We start from the raw sequence: 18,310 nt of genomic DNA, 5'->3' as shown, positions 1-18,310 counted from the left end.
GCAACATTTTTCTAGATATGTCACCCGAGGCAAAGGAAACAAAAGTAAAAATAAACTACTGGAACTATATCAAAATGAAAAAGCTTCTGCACAGTGAAGGAAACAACCAAGAAAACTAAAAGGTAGCCTATGGAATGGGAGAAGGTATTTACAAATGATATAACTGATAAAGGCTTAGTATCCAGAATATATAAAGAATGGATACTAATCAACACACACACACACACACAAAGAAAGAAAAAAAAAGAAAAATAAATAATCCATTTTTAAAAAGGGCAGAAAACATGAATGGATATTTCTCCATTAAGATATACAAAAGCTCTACAGACACGTGGGAAGATGCTCAGCGTCACTCATCAAAGAAATGCAAATCAAAAGCACAGTATCATCTCACACCTGTCAGAATGAATGGCAAAAAAAAAAAAAAAAAAAAAGAAAGAAAGAAAGAAAGAAAAAGAAAAAGAAAAAACAAAACAAAACAAAAACCCACAAGAAACAACAAGTGTTCATGAGAACAATGGAGAAAAATAATACCTGTCTATTGCTGGTGGCAATGCAAGCTGGTGCAGCCGCTGTGGAAAACAGTATAAAAGTCCCTCTAAAATCAAAACTAGAATCACCAGATGATCCAGCAATTCCACTACCTGGTATTCACCCAATGACTACAAAAACACCGATTCAAAGATACATGCAGCCCTATGTGTATTGCAGCATTTTTTACAACGGCCCAACTATGGAAGAAGCCCAAAGGTCTGTCCTTTTTTATTTCCTTCATTTATTTCTTTTAATTTTTAAAGATTTTATTTATTTATTCATGAGAGACAGAGAGAGAGGTAGAGACACAGGCCGAGGGAGAAGCAGGCTCCATGCAGGGAGCCCGACGTGGGACTCGATCCCAGGATCCCTGGGGTCATGCCCTGGGCCGAAGGCAGGTGCTGAACCGCTGAGCCGCCCAGGCTGCCCGGGTCTATCCTTCAATAGATGAGTGGATAAGGAGGTGTGGTACGTGGGTCCGATGCAGTATTAACTGGTCATAATGAAAGCATGAAAGCGTGCCCCTTGCAACTACATGTCGGGATCCAGAGAGTGTAACGCTAAGTGAAACAGGTCAGAGAAAGACAAATACTCGGTGATTTCACTCATATGTGGAATTTAAGAAACAAATGAATCAAGGGGGAAAAGAGAAATACAGACTCTTAATTGCAGGGAGCCAGCTGGTGGTTGCAGGGGTCGGGGGTATGGGGGGAGCTGGGTGAAACAGGAGAACAGATCAAGGAGCACGCACAGCCCGACCGGCATGGGGTAGCGCCTGGAGCGAGCCAGCACGCCGTGCACCTGAACCCGACCTAGACCTGTCCCTCTACTGTACTGGTATGAAAAGCACCACCCCTGCCTCAGTCTCCCCCCACTCTCCTATGCAGACTGTCCGCTCAACAACCTCTTCTCCTAAATCTGGATCCGAATGTTCTGTGCTCCAGATTCCCCTTACTTTAATATTTTTTAGGTGTACAAGGGGCCCCTGTGACACAGAATAAGAGAATGTCCTCGACCTGTCATCAGAAGGCGACCATGATTTGCCTCTAATTTCCCAACCGTATGTCCTCCTCCCTCTCGGTCCCCCTCAGCACCGCCGGAGACACTCTAAGCTCTTCCTCTCTAGCTCGAGATGTGAGTCTGTAAGATCCCTGACCGAAAGCCTGTGGTCACTCGCGATCCTGAACAGGCCCTTTCCCGTGCAGTGGGAGCCGCACCCTCTCCCGGGCGCCCACTTGCCAGCAGCCCTGTGTTGTCATCTCATGCAAGCCTGGGGCAAAGGCCTCCCCTGTACCCCATCTGGGTGCCGGAAGGGAGTCCTGCCTCGCTGACTCCCGGGGCCGCCACGTGGCGGGGCCTGCGGAGCACCTGCTGCACCCTGGGGGTGCTGGGTGTCTCTTCATTTTGGAGACTTTAGAAAAGTGGCACTGGTACGAGAACATGCAAGCGTGTGTCCTGGCAAGACCTCCTCCCTGGACTCGGGCCCTGCAGGCCGGGAATGCTCACGACAGGTCTCGGGGACTTGCCTGCACCCTCCTGGGGCTCCTGGAGGCCCCACACGAGTGCTGGTGAAGCACGCGGCTCGGGCCCAGGGGCGCAGGAGGGGGTCCCTGCTTCTCCCTGACCTGAGGTCGTAGGGAGACAGAGGACAGGTGTCAAAGGAACAGGCACAACGAATTCCGGGGGAAAACGCGCCACCTCTGACCTTGGGGAACACGGCAGGTGCATCCGTGACCACAGGGCCCGCGGGAGCCGGGGAGGGCCGAGCGCATCAAAGGGCCTGCCACCCCAACGGCGTGGAAGCCAGGGGGCCCAGTCTGAGCATCGCCTACCGCTTGGCTCAGGGGTCCCCTGAGCCGGCACTGAAACCCCAGGTGAAGGGGACACAACCGGTGCCTATTTTCAGGCCCAGTTTCCAAGCTCTGGACGGGGGAGTCCTGCCATCAGGAAACACACTGCCGCCTTTTCATTCTTGGCTTCGCTGCTGAGTAACCTGCATCCCGTTGCTCAATACGGATCTGATGGATCGGGTCGGATTAAGTGAGAAAGGGGCCTGCGGGGGATGCAGCTGGGCTGGGCCATTCAGGGCTCCTTGGGGCAGGAGAGGGGATGGGCCGCGAGGCTCCTCTCTGCCAGCACCTTTCTCACTGGTGCTGGTTCTGAAGATCAACTGATATTCTGTGGGATCACCGCCCTCCGAGCACAGGCAACGGCCCAGCGCCTTCATGCAAGGGGAGCACAGCTCTTGCCGCCCTGCGTGTCTCGGCTTCAGTCACCGACAAGAGCGACTTCTGGAAAGCCAGGAGCCTCAGCACGCGGGTTGGCCTGCCTGTGACTTTTTAAAATTATTTTTATATTATATTATTTTATTTATTTATTTATTTATTTATTTATTTATTTATTTATTTATTTGATTTATCTATATATCTATTTATCTATTTATCTATTTATTTATTTTCTGCCTGCGACTTCTAACAAAGAGCGGGGGGGGGGGTGTGTTGAGGCAGAGACCCCTCCCCTTCATCAGTTAATAGTGTCCATTCGCAGCCGGAGCTCATCAGGGCACTCTAGAGTGGGGTGACACTTTGCTTCCTTTACTCCCTCACTGACCTAGCAGGTGTTTGCCGGGCGCACCAAGAACGTGCTGGCGGCCTCCCCGGATAGGGAGCTGGCCCGCACTCAGGCGGTGATAAGACCTTTCATGGGAGCAGGAGCTCCACTGGCTTCTTTCTTGCAAAATGTATCCTCAGAACTGTAAGCAAATAAGGTCATCGGCGTCTCCGGGCCTGCGAGGGCCAACTGGAGGCCCTGGGGGCCAGCCCGCCCCTTCCCCAGGCGCCGCAGCTTCTCCTTGGCCTGCACGCACCCTGTCACCCACAACCTCTTCTCACCTCTGCTCTTAGCAGCCCTGCTGAGCTCGTTCCCCGTGGGGCCTAGTGCTTGGGTGGCCACATGGCCTCAGCCCCTGATCCCTGGGAGCCCCTGACGCACCCTGCACCTGGGTGCCACAGCCCCCTCTGCTTCCCAGCACCCCTTCCCCCTGTCCGAGTTGTCTAGCTGGACAACTGAACAACCGCGGCCGTCCATGTGCTTCCAGCCCTTGGACACTGGGGAGTGGCACTGAGCGCCATGGAACTCTAGCCTTGGGCGATAGCGAGACAGATTCAGTACTTTGAACGGGATCCAGACGTAATTTGAAGCGTCTGGGGTCCAAGCAGGACCAACGAACATCCGCGCGCTTCGTCGTGAGGGCCTTTCCTTCACCACTAGGCATCTAAGCACAAGGAAGAAACAGCCACTCGCAGGGACACGCGGCCCCTGAGTGCCAGCCTCGCTGTCGTGGCAGGAGATGGAGGGACACACGGTATAAACCAAATAAACCATTTTAAATTGAGCAGTGGCTCCAAGCCCAGGACTAGGGCTGCCGTAACAGCAACAGTCTATCAACTTCTAGAGGTTTCAGATGGATTCTGAGCTAGGCGGTTCATGACTCTCAGTTTTCATTCAATTCTCACTACACCCAAGATTTTACAGAACGATTATGATTCCCATTTTGGAGATGAGAAAACTGAGAGCGGCTGAGGAGACCTAAGATGCCAGAGTCGTATGGCCATCGAACAAGGCCAGCGCCACCACTAGAGATTTCTCTACAGCACGAGCTACAAAGGTAGATTTCTCCTCGGTATCCTGGGTCAGACACAGCGATTGTCTTGGCAACCGGGCCCCACGCCAGGAGGAACGCTTCTCGAGTGCCACCGAGCTAGTGTTTTCCCTGGGACAGTCGGCCGTCCTTAGTGAAAAGCCTTGTCTGCAATATCGTGTGCAGCCCACCGTCGTGGGCCAGAGCGATGCATCATCACTAACCCAGGAGCAAATGCACGTTCCTGCTTTAACATGCTTTCAGGTAAGCAACGGGGGTGCTTCCTCTACGTGCCAAGTGCCAGCTCCCACGCACTGTGCCCTCACATCACCAGTCTCCCCACCCTAAGACCGGCACTCGGTGCCTCCGAAAAAGCCCCCGTGGAGACCCTTCTAAGCAAGTGGATTCCCCTCCTGTTCCCCAGTGTTCCTGATGTCCCCTCCTGTGAAGCATGTCGCTCTGCTAGGTAGGCCTCAGCACCCCGTTCAACCTAGAAGAAACCTATGCTCGGTCTGTCTGATGGGCGCCAGGCCCACCGCAGCTCACCGAGACATAACCTCATCACTGCAGCAATAACGACAAACAGACACAAAAACCTACAAAAGAAGACCTGGGCTTTCTCCGTCTTCCTTCAAGGCACTGTAGGGCGCCGAGGCACCACTGACTGGGGGGAGAGAAGATGCGGTTTGTTCAGAAAAGCGGGCTCCTGAGCTGTCACCTGAGCGTGTGACTCAGCGGGCGATGGCCTCACACAAAGGCTTCCAGTGTAGGGGACTCAGGGCCGCTGCGTGAGCTGCCTTCTCTGCGGTCGTCACCGAGGATCGCTGTGCCCTAATGCGCACTACTGTGCACCGTCCTCGGTTCTCTGTTCCTCTGTTCCCCGATTTCTGAAACAGCTGAAGAACGGCTGTGTGAGCAACCCCAGGGCCCTGCTATGTGCTGAGGCAGTACGCCCAGCCCCGGTCACACGGGCTGGAGCCGAGGGGCTGCTGCGGCCCAGTGTGTGCTCCTCCACTGCAGCCCGTCCAGGCCACGGCCTTTGGCTTCACACCCAGGACCTGCTCCTTCACTGCTTCAGCAAACGACGTGGCCATACTGGAAGCTCCATTAGAACATGAGTTGGAAAGGAAAGAAGATCTGAGAGAGGTGTCTTCCATGAGGGCGTCCAAGAACGTGCCATCTGCAGCTCAGTGGCATGGGTGCCGGTCTTGCCCCTTCACCCAACACCCACTTGTGATGAAACCTGGGGCACGTTATTTAACTCTGTTGAGTTTCCTCATCTGAAAAATGCACATGGTCGATTTGTCAGCAATGTGGGGGTTACGGGGTCCCAGCAACACCCCCGATCCTGCAGAGCTGAAAATCCAGATATTCGAAAAGCTCGACTTTTGATAATCTACTGTTGACCAGAAGTCTTATGATGACATCAACAGCTTTTAACACGCGTCCTGTAGGTTATGTGTATCATATTCCATAGTCTTATGATAAAGTAAGCTAGAGGAAAGAGCCTGTTATTAAGGAAATTAGAAGGAAGAGAAAACACACTTTCAGTATTATATTTGCCGGAAAAAGTCTGCATACGAGTGGACCTGCGTGGCATAAGCCGTGTTGTTGAGGGACGCCAAGTTCTCTGAGTGTTGTGAGAATTTAATGCGTCGTAGGACTTCCATAATCCTTTCCCCAGTGTTTAGTTAGTCAGATACATTTGCCTTCAACCTTCCCCACCATGGCCAACGGCAGCCACGCACCACAGTCGCAGAGCACGGGGTTGCTAGCAGCAGAGACACGCTGCGCAGGCCCGATCTCCTGTTAGCCCAAGGACGTCTCCCTGCCGGCTCACGTGGGGAGCTGTGCCCGACTGACGGCAAGCTGGACCTGTTACCACTGAGGGGCTTGCGGAGGCCACGGCGAAGCATCTCAGCCTTGGTTAAGTGCATCTGACACAAGAGGATAAAGCACGACATCCCCATTCTCATTAAGAGATAACAGATGGACTTCCCTAGGATCCTTTTTTTTTTTTTTTTCTTTTTAAGCTTAATTTCACTTGCTTAAATCTTTGTCTGATGAGATGGCATCCTGAGAATGATTTAAATTGTTCTTCCGGGAATGATTATTTCTTTATCTTTATTAGGACCTCCTCTCTATAGATTCTGTTGTCCTCGGTGATTTTAATCTCTGACTTGTCCAAATACAATAAATCTCCCTTTAATTTTTTTTTTCTTTTTTTTTTACCCAAGACCTGGTCTGTGGCTTTGGAAGATAAACATTATATGATGGGCTAAACACTAAAAACCAAATCAAACAAGTTTCTAAGCCATTTTCATGTGACTCCAATTTGTCCTAAAGTTCTCTGTGATCTTATTATTTCTATTTCCTTTTATGATTTAGAGGGAAAAATGGCTTAATTGTGCTTTTAAAGTTCCTTGATTTATGCTCACCTCAGCTTATATATTACAGCTAAAAATTAAAGGTTTTTTTCCTTCTTTCTTTCTTTCTTTCTTTCTTTCTTTCTTTCTTTCTTTTTTTTTTTTTTGTATGTTCTTGCTTGCTGGTGCTAAGGAGGTTACAGGCAAACATTCCAAGGAAAGCAGACTGATATCTAAGTTCACAGACCCACATTTCTTGAGACATTTGACCTCCTGAGTTAAACTTCCTTATTGGCCAAAATATGCCTATGTGGTTTGTTTAGTTTTCAGTCTCTGGGTAAAAATTAATTAGGTCATGAATTAAAATTTGGCGATGACTCTCATTGTTTCAAGAGAGTCTGATATATTTTAAACCCGGTGAGGTTCACAGACAAGCCGAGGGTCTTTACGTGGGCAGGGTCATTCTGTCTTTGCTGCTTACGTGAAACCACCTGTAAAGCTGAATTTGGGACATATTTGAGTGATTTATCTCAAGTCATGAAGAAAATTTTAACCGGTCTACACTTGATAGATCTTGTAATCTGGTTATTATACTGCATTTATTAATGACAATAATCATTTCCACTTTAAAAATGACCTTGCCTAATTATCTTACTGGTACACATGAAGGCTTGTTTTTCCCTTTTCATGTTTATCATGATCCATTTTTAAGTGTGATCACACGTTCATGGAAGGCGTTCCATCATCGTACGTTTCCACACCGTCCACATGGAACTGCTTGTGGTCCTGACACCGTCATCTTCCTCACCCCTCTGTCTTTCTTTACGGATATCTCAGCAGATTTCCACTTACCCTTTCATGTGCAGGTGCTTCCAGGAGCTACAAGAAGGAAAACTCCAAGAGGAACAGGGATTTTGTCTCTTTTGCTCGCTGCTATATCCCCAGTCACTGGAAGAGTGCTTGGCAAGTAGTACAGACTCAATAGATAATTATGGAGTGAACGAGCCCTCGGATGGCTTCTCAGACTTGGGGTGGTGCCCTGTCACCCTGGAGTTAACAGCTCATTCCCTGGGAGCATCTGCGTTTGTCTGTCCTCTTACTGGTCTATGATTCCTTGCAAATGAGTCTTTAGTTTCCTGATTGTCCCTGAGATGTTTCTTACCCACCTGCTCTGCATATTCATTTACTTTTACTCCTCAGGATGGACTACTACAGATCCTTATAATTACGACCTCCTCATGAATATTAAGTAAAGGCATCCATCTCATTAAAAAAAAAAGTGTCGCGGATTAAGGCTAACTCACCTAGGTTGTATTCAATATGAGGAGGTTCTTTAAAAAGTAATTACTACCTACATAGTTTAAGGAAAAAGTGATCCTTTAGAGCATTTGTATAAAGCTCTAAAGTAATCTAAATGTATACCATTTTTCTCAGAGGCTTAAGGCAATAATATGTCTTCAACATTGTAAATTACAAACATTTCATGTCTGTCCCTCTCCAGATGGGGTTAACATTTCTAATAAACAGGTTGTTCTATCCCTTAATCTTATCAAGAGGAACCTGCAACCAGAATAACACGCCAGGGAAGAGAATACTACTTCTAAACCAGGAAAAATACCAGTTTCCAAAGAGCATCCTCTCTCTACAACCCTCCACTTGGTAGAGTTGAAGTTACCAGTCAACCTGACTGCATGTTCTCTGCTGGCATGCAAGGTTCTTATAAAAAAGATATATTTTTAACTCTTAAATCTTTACTTTTTTGCACAGTGTTTCTATTTGTTTGTTTTTTAATAAGGCTCCCTGGAGGACACTTCTCTCATATCCAAGAATAAGGAAAAGCTGTGCCCTTCCTCAAAGCATGGATTACTCTTATATGTCCAGCAAAATTAACTGGGTGTCTCAGAGACGTGTGCCCTGATTTCACATTACCTATGAAAACAGAGCAGGTTTTAGAGAGAATAAACAGCAGATTTTAGGTCCCACATTTTACATTTGTCATCTTTACACTCTATATTATATATATGCCCATGAATTTTTCTTAATGTTGATTTTTATTTCCTTATTCATATTCCCAACTCCTGTAAGAATGTATTGTCTCCCTTGAATCGGTGTCGACTGTAAAGGTCTTATCAGGTCCTTTATGGAAAGAACATCAGATAATATGCAAAATGTATTTTGTTTGGAAATAAAATGAATACTATGTTCCTTTTGCATGTTTGGTATAATAAAATATTGGTATATATGTTTTTTAAAAAAATATTGGTATATTGGTGAGGCAGACAGAGTGCAAATTCCCAGAGATGGGTCAGCCCTAAATTCCACCATATAGCTATTGTTTAGAGACTCAACAGCAGCGCCATTACCGGGCAATCAAAGAAGCTGTGTTCACTGAAAATTGACTGAAAGGCTAACATGTTATTTTAACAACCCTAGAACATCCTTCTAAAAAATAATAGAAAAAGTCACAGTTTCACATGTAATTTACGAAAGCAATTATATTGAAGTCACAGTTTTAATAGTCTATGGTTACTGTGTATTAAACCCTAAAAACAAAACAAAAAATCATCTATAATTTCATCTCTTCAAAATAATTTGTATCAATAGTACAAAGTTTCCTTCTGGGTTTTCTGTCTGCCTAGGCACATATGCAGGCATGTGGTCTAAATACATGAACCAAAATAATAATAATAATAATAATAATAATAATAATAAATGAATAAATAAATAAATAAACAATAGTTTCTATACTGTATATAACATTTATGTTTGGTCCATTTGTTTAAATTGTGGTGTACAGTTTTTAAGTTCTATTTTTTTTTTACCTACCCTGTCATACGAAATCTTTCCCCGTATTTCAATAACGCAAAACATTACTTGTAATGGCAGAATAATAGATACATGATATAAGATTATTTGGATATAAGAATGTTTCCTTCCCACATACATTGCGACCTTTGGTAATTGACCACTGGGCAAGTTATTTCTTATTGAGATATTTGATTCAAAGTCTCCGTGGGAACAATAAAATAGGTTCCAATGTCAAAATATCTGATGGAAACAGGGATCACATTAACCATGTGATCAGGAGGCAAAAATTGAACCCGGTCACACAAGGAAGAAATTAAATCCAGGCACTTACTAATTTCAGTAGCAATGATTGTTATGTTGTGCCAAACACTTAATTCTCTGTCAAGTGGCGTTGCCAGCGTTATCTTTCCATCATCTGCATTAATGTTGAACTGTCTCTCCAGGTCAGTGTGCCGGTCGATGGAAAACCTACAAAACAGATACATCTGTAATCTACTTCAATGTTTATATGATCCATATATTCCACAGCAGACCTTTAGTAATCCTTGGAGAGTCATAGTTGTGAAGTCAAATGGATTGGGAAACTCGGTGGCATCATAATTTGTGAAATAAAATGACTGAATGAGGCACAAGAAACTTAATAATTATTGTCCAAGGAGTAATTAGCCACATATGCCACGTGGAGGTCATAAACTGCCATCAGTTTCAATAGGTAGCATCTTCAAAAACGGATGCTGATGAAGAGTTAATTGGACAATCCATCACATTTATTGGACAGCTTATGATAATTAGCAGTTGCCACAAAATATCACAGAAAACAATAAACTCAAGCCCAAAGCGGGATGATGCTGGGCAGCATTTTATTTATGGCAGTTCAAAGGAAATGTGTGTTTATGTTAAACACATATTTGACTAGACAACATGTATGTGTTATTCTTGTGGCTGCTGGTTTGTTTTGTTTTCACATTAAGTACATATTTAGGATTTCTACTAGTTTCTGTCCATAGACATAAGATGGTGGCTTATTCTCTAGTAAGAATTTTTGAAGTTTGGAATAGATATTTGAGCATATTTGTTACACTAGAGTCTATGAAATTAACAGTTTTTAAGTGCACAGGTTAGTTGTTCCCCCTTTGAGGAAACTCTTTCAGATAAGACACCATTAAGGTATTTTGTATCTAGAACCAATGGCTTCTCATGAACACTAGGCATCAAGATAACACAGGAATTATTTTTTTCCCCAACATTTATAGCTATCCTCTTTATACATCAAGATCTGTGTTTTGGTTATGCAATGCTGAATCCAGTAAGCTAAGTGTCTTGAGGAACACAAGACATATTTAGAAAAAATGGCCCATATATAAGCAGTGAAATAAACTAACACAGGATAGAATGGAAACAGGGACCACTTATCACGGGCCAAGCACAGGGCTAGATGCCTCCTCCTTCTTCTGTCCTGCTCTCTTTGCTTTCTCATAGAATGAAGGAAGGGTGTTGTGGACTGAAGGTTTGTGTCACCACAAAATTCATAGGTTAAATTCCTAATGTGCAGTATGAGACCTTTGGGAGGTAACAGGGGAACATGAGGTCATGAGGGTAGGCCCTCATGATGGGATTAATGCCTTTATGAAAAAAAGGAGGAGGCACAGGATGTCTCTGCTCTCCACCAGTGAGGATACAATGAGAAGACAGTCATTCTATCTCTATCACTTATGTATTGCTGTTTGGGGGATAATTAATAGATTCACTGAACCTCAACTTTTTCACGGATCCAATATGGCTACAGACTAAAAATAAGCATAAATAAATCTCTAAGATGCGTTCTAAAAGGACCAGAGATATGTTTATCATTACCATCATCACACTCACTGGAATCACCATGTCGGATTATATGAAACTTTAACAAACTTTCCTACTTGGGAGGGGGTAGAGAAGGTCCCTTTCTTAACAGCTTGTAAATAGCATAAAACTGGAAAAACATCTGGGTGTCGTTTAAGTCTCATAACTCTAACAGGTGCAGATATTTTTCCCATTTTCTAAAGTTCCAGTTCATGACTGACTTTATGGGGTGAGTCATGAGAATTTATAAAATAGGCTATAAATACAGCCCTTTAGTAAGATCACAGGTAAGAATGTCATAATATTATGAGATTACACAATGGGAAGAACTTGATGGGGGAAAAATGGCTTTGTTGAGATTCAGTTTAAAATCTACCTCAACTATTTCAAGAAACCAGCCCCTTGCTGCCTGTGTAGACATTTCAGACATTTTATTGCCTAGTAGACTTTATGATAAAGGTTCCTAAGAATTGCCAAATGTCCCCGGAATCCTGACTCAACAGAGTCAACAAGAATGCATTCAACACCAAGTGTAGACCAGGCACAGGCTAGATGCCTCTTCCTTCTTCTGTCCTCCTCTCTCTGGTTTCTTATAGAATGAAGAAAAGAAAAATGAAACCCTTAGAGGACATTTTAAGTGACCTAACTAGTAAATACCAGAACCAGAATGAATATCCATGTTTGATTCCCTCTGAAGTCCATGTATACGCCAGCTAGTACAGGAAGGGCCGACCTTATTCACATATAAAATAGGGATGATGGGGCATCTGGGTGGCTAGTTTAAGCATCTGGCATCGGCTCAGGTCAGGATTTCAGGGTGCCAGGATCAAGCCCTGCATTGGGCTCCCTCCCAGTGGGGAGTATACTTGTCCCTCTGCCACTCCTTCCCCTCATCCTCTCTTTCTCTCAAATAAATAAATAATATCTTTAAAAAAATAGGGATGATATTAGTACTAGATAATAGGATTGCTGTGAGGACTGGGAAGAGATGGTTAGTGTGGCATGCTTTGTCCATACGTGTGTGTGGACCTCTAAATATCAGGGGTCAAGGGCTCTCACACCCTTTGTGTAACAGTGACATCATCGAATGTCACCTGTGTACTCAATTTTCCAAACCCAAAATTGTGATTATTTTTATTTTAGAATGCAACCGGTTTGAACATCTTACAGATGTCTACATTATATATATACATATATATAGAATTCTTTAGCATAGCATATATTATATATGTATTACAATATATATGATTTCATACAGTGAAATATATCTAAGGAAATATGATTTATTAAATAAGATGATAAAGAATTAGATCTCTCCAGAAAGCTAGGAATTAAGAAGCCTCCATTTCCCATCTTTTTTTTTTTTTTAATTTATTTGTCAGAGAGAGAGAGAGTACAAGTAGGGGGAGCGGCAGGCAGAGGGAGAAGCAGGCTCCCTATTGAGCAAGGAGCCTGGTGCAGAACTCGATCCCAGAACCCCGGGATCCTGACCTCAGCCAAAGGCAGACACTTAACCGGCTGAGCCACCCAGATGCCCCAAAACCTCCTGATAAGTGTTCAACCCACTTTATTTTCTAGAAAACTCTGCTCTGCTGCTTAAGGGCATGCCCTGGGTTTCTGGCTGTTTATTCTTAGGCTACCAGGACGGTCCAAGGTGGTAAAATCCACACCCATTCATCATCTCATCATAAAGAACACGGGCCCTCGTCTCACTACCTGAATTTGTGTTCTGATCTCATCACTTACATAGGTGTAAGTTAGTCACACTATTCATCTGCCCGTGTCTTTGCTACTTAATCTGTAAAATGGGAATTACAATAGGTTTTTTGAGGCTTTAATGAGGTAATGCATACCGAGCACTTACTATTACAGGACCTGACACATAGTAATTGCTCAATAAATCTGTATTTAAACATCTGTAATGTTTCACTACTTATCTGGACATGATAATACGTTTCTCCTGATGGTTCCCTATCCCCCTCTCTGCTCCAAAGTTGCACCCCTTTCATGTCTTGGCTCTCCTGTCCCTCAACAAGTTCATCCGGGTTCTCATGTCAGTAGAAGCAAACACATAAAAGATGTCAGCTTCAGGGATGAAAAATAGAGCCGAGAAGGGAGAGCAAGTGGGGACATGATACCTGCACCTCTGGCACCGTTCATTTAGGTCTTCATTTTCCCACCAACTTTTCTCTGTCTCATGAACTCATCATTGCAGGTTCAAAGACTTCCTGGACACATTCAATTTTGTATTAATATCGAACAACATATGATCTTTTTTTAATGGCAGTTAAGATTAACTACATTTTTGAAATTTTTTATAATTTGTTACATAGCTAACGATTACACTAAAAAGAAACCGAAAGCGCACCACGTTCAGGAATGTTCTCAGGAGGTGCTTGCTCCACCCTACGTCCCCACCACACGCACACATTCCAGGGCCACCCACTGCATCTCTGGCTGCAAAGAACCAGCTTGCTTGCCTCTGGTCCTCTGAGCTCCCAGCATCCACATCATCGCCTCTCCTCCCACCCACTCACTCCACCATATGATATGGTCACATCAGCAGCAATAAAGGGCAACACTCACATCAGAAACTAATATAGGCTCTTTCCTTAGGTCGATTAATGGAAAATAATTCCAAAAAGTCCAGAGTGAATTAAGAAAGCGAACCTGGGGTAACAACTGAAACTTGAGGAGGATCCAGTGTACTCTGTAAAATCTCAAAATGTCACAGTTTTGGCTAGATACCTGGGAAGTAGACCCATAAGCCACTCTGTTTCCTGGGATTCCCTATGAGTATCTGAGTAGCAGCACATAAGCAGAAGAAGCAAAATCAGAGAAATGAGAACCTCTAGCAGAATCTCACTCAAATTATGTAACTATTCATAATCTCACAGACTCCTCTGTAAATAGGAGGGAATATCTTCCTCGCAGAGTGGTGGTTTGCAGTAAATGAGTTGATATATGACTCACATTAGGCAAATAAATAAATGAGCAATAAAATAAATGATGAACCAATTCTTCAATCTGTAAGAGATGCCTTCAAGCCCAGACTTAACTGTAGACATAAATTTCTGGAAATGGAAATATATAAATAAGGACTATCATTCACATCCCTCGGGAAAGGGAGAATTTCACACGTGACCCTAGAGAGCTATCCTAGAACCCTTTGCGATGTCCATCGCTACCAGTCCTCACCTCTGCACGATACCTGCTACTCCTCTGAGTACCTCCATGGAGCACAGGCTCTCGGCTGATGAAATGAAGGGCTATTCTGGGTTCCACAGCTCACAGCTCACCCACAAGGAGCCTTCTGCATGTGACCTGAGCCACTGTCTCCTCAAGGATGTCCTTTCTATTTTCTTTTTTTTTTTAATTTTTATTTATTTATGATAGTCACACAGAGAGAGAGAGAGAGAGAGAGAGAGGCAGAGACACAGGCAGAGGGAGAAGCAGGCTCCATGCACCGGGAGCCCGACGTGGGACTCGATCCCGGGTCTCCAGGATCACGCCCTGGGCCAAAGGCAGGCGCCAAACCGCTGCGCCACCCAGGGATCCCTCTATTTTCTGCAGTTAAACATCTGCCAGACTTTCACTCTCCTTAGGACAAGGAGAAATTTTCGATTCATGTATTGTAGTATCACGTTGGTTGGGTCTTGCACTGCAGTTACTCAATGACTCATTGTGGAAAGGATGTACAATACAAATATTTATCAAGCACGGATTGTTACTATGTGTGAAATATGGTGCTAAGGAAATGTAAGGAAAAATAATCCATGGGTTAGGAAAAGAATAAAAAATGAGAAAGAACTATTTTGTTCATGTTATATCTACTGAAAAATTCAATGCTTCCTAATTCATGTCTTCAAAGTCACAGGATCTGTATCTCTGGTACTGAAGTCTCCATTCTAATTTCTCAAAAATATGCATGTTTTGGATTTGCTGTTCCTTTGCAGAATTACTTAAAATGTGTTAGACAAAAGATCTCGTTTTTTGAGAATAGAATACACTTTGGAGAGTCATCTTCCTGCCAGAGTAAGAAGGAACTTCTTATTAACACAGTGGGAAGTGGCATGTGAGAAAATGGGCTCCTTGGGTCATGTTAACATCAATTCTAATGATGGAAGTTTTGGAAATAGACATTCTCTGTCTAGTACAATGAATGTGTTTTAGAAGCCCTATTTAAACTTTCTCATTTTATTCCAACAAATTCCCTGGTTTGCTTCCACAGCACTGTTTCACTAACCTACAGTACTATGTCTTGCAAGTAAATGGCAAGAACTTCTATCATCTTACTCTGTGAAATTAAGGCTACAGATGCAAGAAAAGACCTACCTAGATGCATAGCACCTTGTGTGGAGATTCATTCAACCTACAGTATTCTGACCATGAGCACAAACTGATGTCACCAGTTTATCCAATTAAAGGGAGCTTGTAGGGTTCAGAAGTAAATATAAGGAGATACCAATGGTGAAGGGGCTGAGAATAGATCAAAGCGGACAACGGATAGCCTTGTGTGGGAAACAGCATCCTATTCTGCATGCTGCTCCCATTTTATATTGAATGGCCATTAAATCACCTGAGTAATATGTTTCCTCCATTAACACAGTTCAACTATTTATACTTCATACCAACATTAGGCACCAAAATCCAACTTGTGTGTTTTCTTGTCCATATCCAAATATTTTACCTACATACTCATCTAAAGCATCTTCAACCTCCTCTTACCAATCACACCACCAACACTATGTACAGAGGCCCTATATCCCCTGTTCAACTGCGGCTCCGTGGTCTGTAACAATGGCAAGAACATTTTAAGCATTTTTATAACTAAGGTCCCAAAGCCAGGGAGTATTCCGTTTCCCTGCCAGTGACTTCAGTGCAACATGAGCAAACTGTGCAAGGTAAACTGTGGAGTGTACACAAGGTGCTCCACCGATTACCTTGACAATCAGATAAAGTGATAACAGTTTTCCTTAAAAAAATTAGCCCAGACTATATTCTTTCCACTATAATATTTGTGAAACGCCTGCTGATTTTCCCGGGAAATGGCACTTCCATTCCTAACTTCTCTGTGAAGCCACGTGATATAGCCAACCCTCAGTTTCTTCATCTAAAAATGAGAACAACATGATTGTCTTTTTTTAAAGGTTAAGGTGAATCCCAAATTAGGTAACGGGTTCTAAATTTACTCACACTTTTTAAAAGTGGTTTTACACTGAGCCTTTATCATTATTTCCAGAAGGGGCTCTGCCAAATCTCCAGGTATTTTTAAACAATAGCGACATATTTGAAAGATTCTGGTTTTTGGTGTTCATATGGAGAAAGACAATGTTGTCATATTTTGACTTGCTTTTTTTCACCTAAAGAGTGAAGCAGATGCACCCAACACAATCATCCTCAGGTACCTTTTACTTAATTTAGGGTCAAATATAGAAATCTCAGATTCCAAATCTGTCAGTTCAGAGGAGATCCTATTTTCTGTGTGTGTTTTGTTTTGTAGTTCCATTTTTATCTTGGAAAAATAGAGAACAAAAGCCAGAGTCTTGTGTACAACTTTCTTTAGTCACAGAACCAAAAAGAACAACAACAACAAAAGAATTCTTTAGAGTAAATCCCAGGCAAAATTTGATGCATGGTTAATACTTCAATATTTATATAATCTCTTTGGAGAAATTCTAATTGTCTGAGTCATCAAAATAATCATTCATAACTGAAAACTCTAAACATGATGATATGATTGTAAAAATATGGGGGAAAAGTAGAATGCAGATTTACACAATGTGAAGGGATTAAAAGCAACATTTTTATTCTTTTTTAAAATTTCAATAAAGTTTTAGTGGCTGCTTCATGGAGCCAAGTGAGATGCTAAATGTTTGAATAAAAACTCTCTTCTTGGACACATCGGTGTGACCTTATTGCTTACAATGAAAAGTGGCAAGCTGTGTAATGAAGTAATGTTCACACTGCAGTGAGCTAAGTGAGTTAAGCCAGCCTGGACTGAGTGAGGTGTAGTTAGAGGTGACACTAGGAGGGTGCAGCACCTGTCTGGGGACACAAGAATGAGCAGGACTTTTCTAGGTAGAATATGCAGGCACAGCATCCTCAGCAGAAGAAATGCAAGCAGAAAATCTTGAGTTTAAGTCTGTCTAGGAATCTATGAAATTAAAGGACTAGACAAGTGTGGGAAGAGCTCAGGTCCGACAGGCGAGTGTTCTATCACTTCATTCCCATCCTTTCCTTCCATCTCAGCTCTTCCTTTCTTCCTTCCTTCCTTTACTTCCTTATTGAGTATCGCATGTACAAGGAAGGCAGCATTGTATTAGGTGCAAAGACAGGTATGGCCTCACGCTCATGTCACTGAGTCTATAGATGAAGAAAGACAATGAAAGTAAGTCTTTTCAAAGCTTGCAGTGACTATTCATGAAGACAACAAAGAAAAAGGCTGAAATGCATAAAATATTAAAATTATTCATATCAAAAGCAGCAGCAAATGTGAAAAGTCTGAGTTAGGAATATGTTCACTGTGCTCAAAGACCTTAACAAAGCATGGTGTAGCTGAAGTTCAGGATTCAACAGGGGAAGGACATCAAGAAACCCATCATGAAGGGGGTACGTGGGCGGCTCAATGGTTGGGCGTGACCCTGGGGTCCCAGGATTGAGTCCTGCATCGGGCTCCCTGCATGGAGCCTGCTTCTCCCTCTGCCTGTGTCTCTACCTCTCTCTCTCTCTCTCTCTGTGTCTCTCATGAATAAATAAATAAAAACTTAAAAAAAAAAAAGAATCAATCATGAAGGATGTTAGAAAGTCCTTTTGCGTGTGGGGGATTTTTTTTTTTTTTTGTACCTGTAGGGAATGGTGAACCATTTGAAGAAATATAGCAGGAAACTGGTAGGATCTAAGCCACAGCTGAATTTCATAGATCTTTCTGTGATGTAGAAATATGCTCTGAGCTGACCAACATGGTAACTACTTGTTACATGTGGCTGCTTAGCCCCTGAAACCTAGCTAGCATAATTGAGCAATTGGAATTTGTATTTTGTTTAGTTTAAATTAATTTTATTCCAATTCAAAAAGCCACATGTGACTAGTGACTAATCTGTCGGACAACACAGATCTACAC

General features: G+C 43.3%; 1 protein-coding gene across 2 annotated transcripts in view; it reads right to left on the bottom strand.

The window, feature by feature from the left end:
- Positions 1-18,310, bottom strand: part of CDH8 (cadherin 8) — a 357,448-nt gene that overhangs the window by 124,334 nt on the left and 214,804 nt on the right. For both annotated transcript variants that reach the window (XM_072731755.1, XM_072731756.1), the window contains exon 8: positions 9,680-9,816. In XM_072731755.1, the coding sequence (XP_072587856.1) occupies positions 9,680-9,816 (137 nt within the window). The remainder of the gene's footprint in view (positions 1-9,679; positions 9,817-18,310) is intronic.

The sequence above is a fragment of the Vulpes vulpes genome, chromosome 12 (assembly GCF_048418805.1).
Source record: "Vulpes vulpes isolate BD-2025 chromosome 12, VulVul3, whole genome shotgun sequence".
In the NCBI taxonomy this organism is placed as follows: Eukaryota; Metazoa; Chordata; class Mammalia; order Carnivora; family Canidae; genus Vulpes; species Vulpes vulpes.
This window is presented reverse-complemented; position numbering and strand designations above follow the sequence as displayed.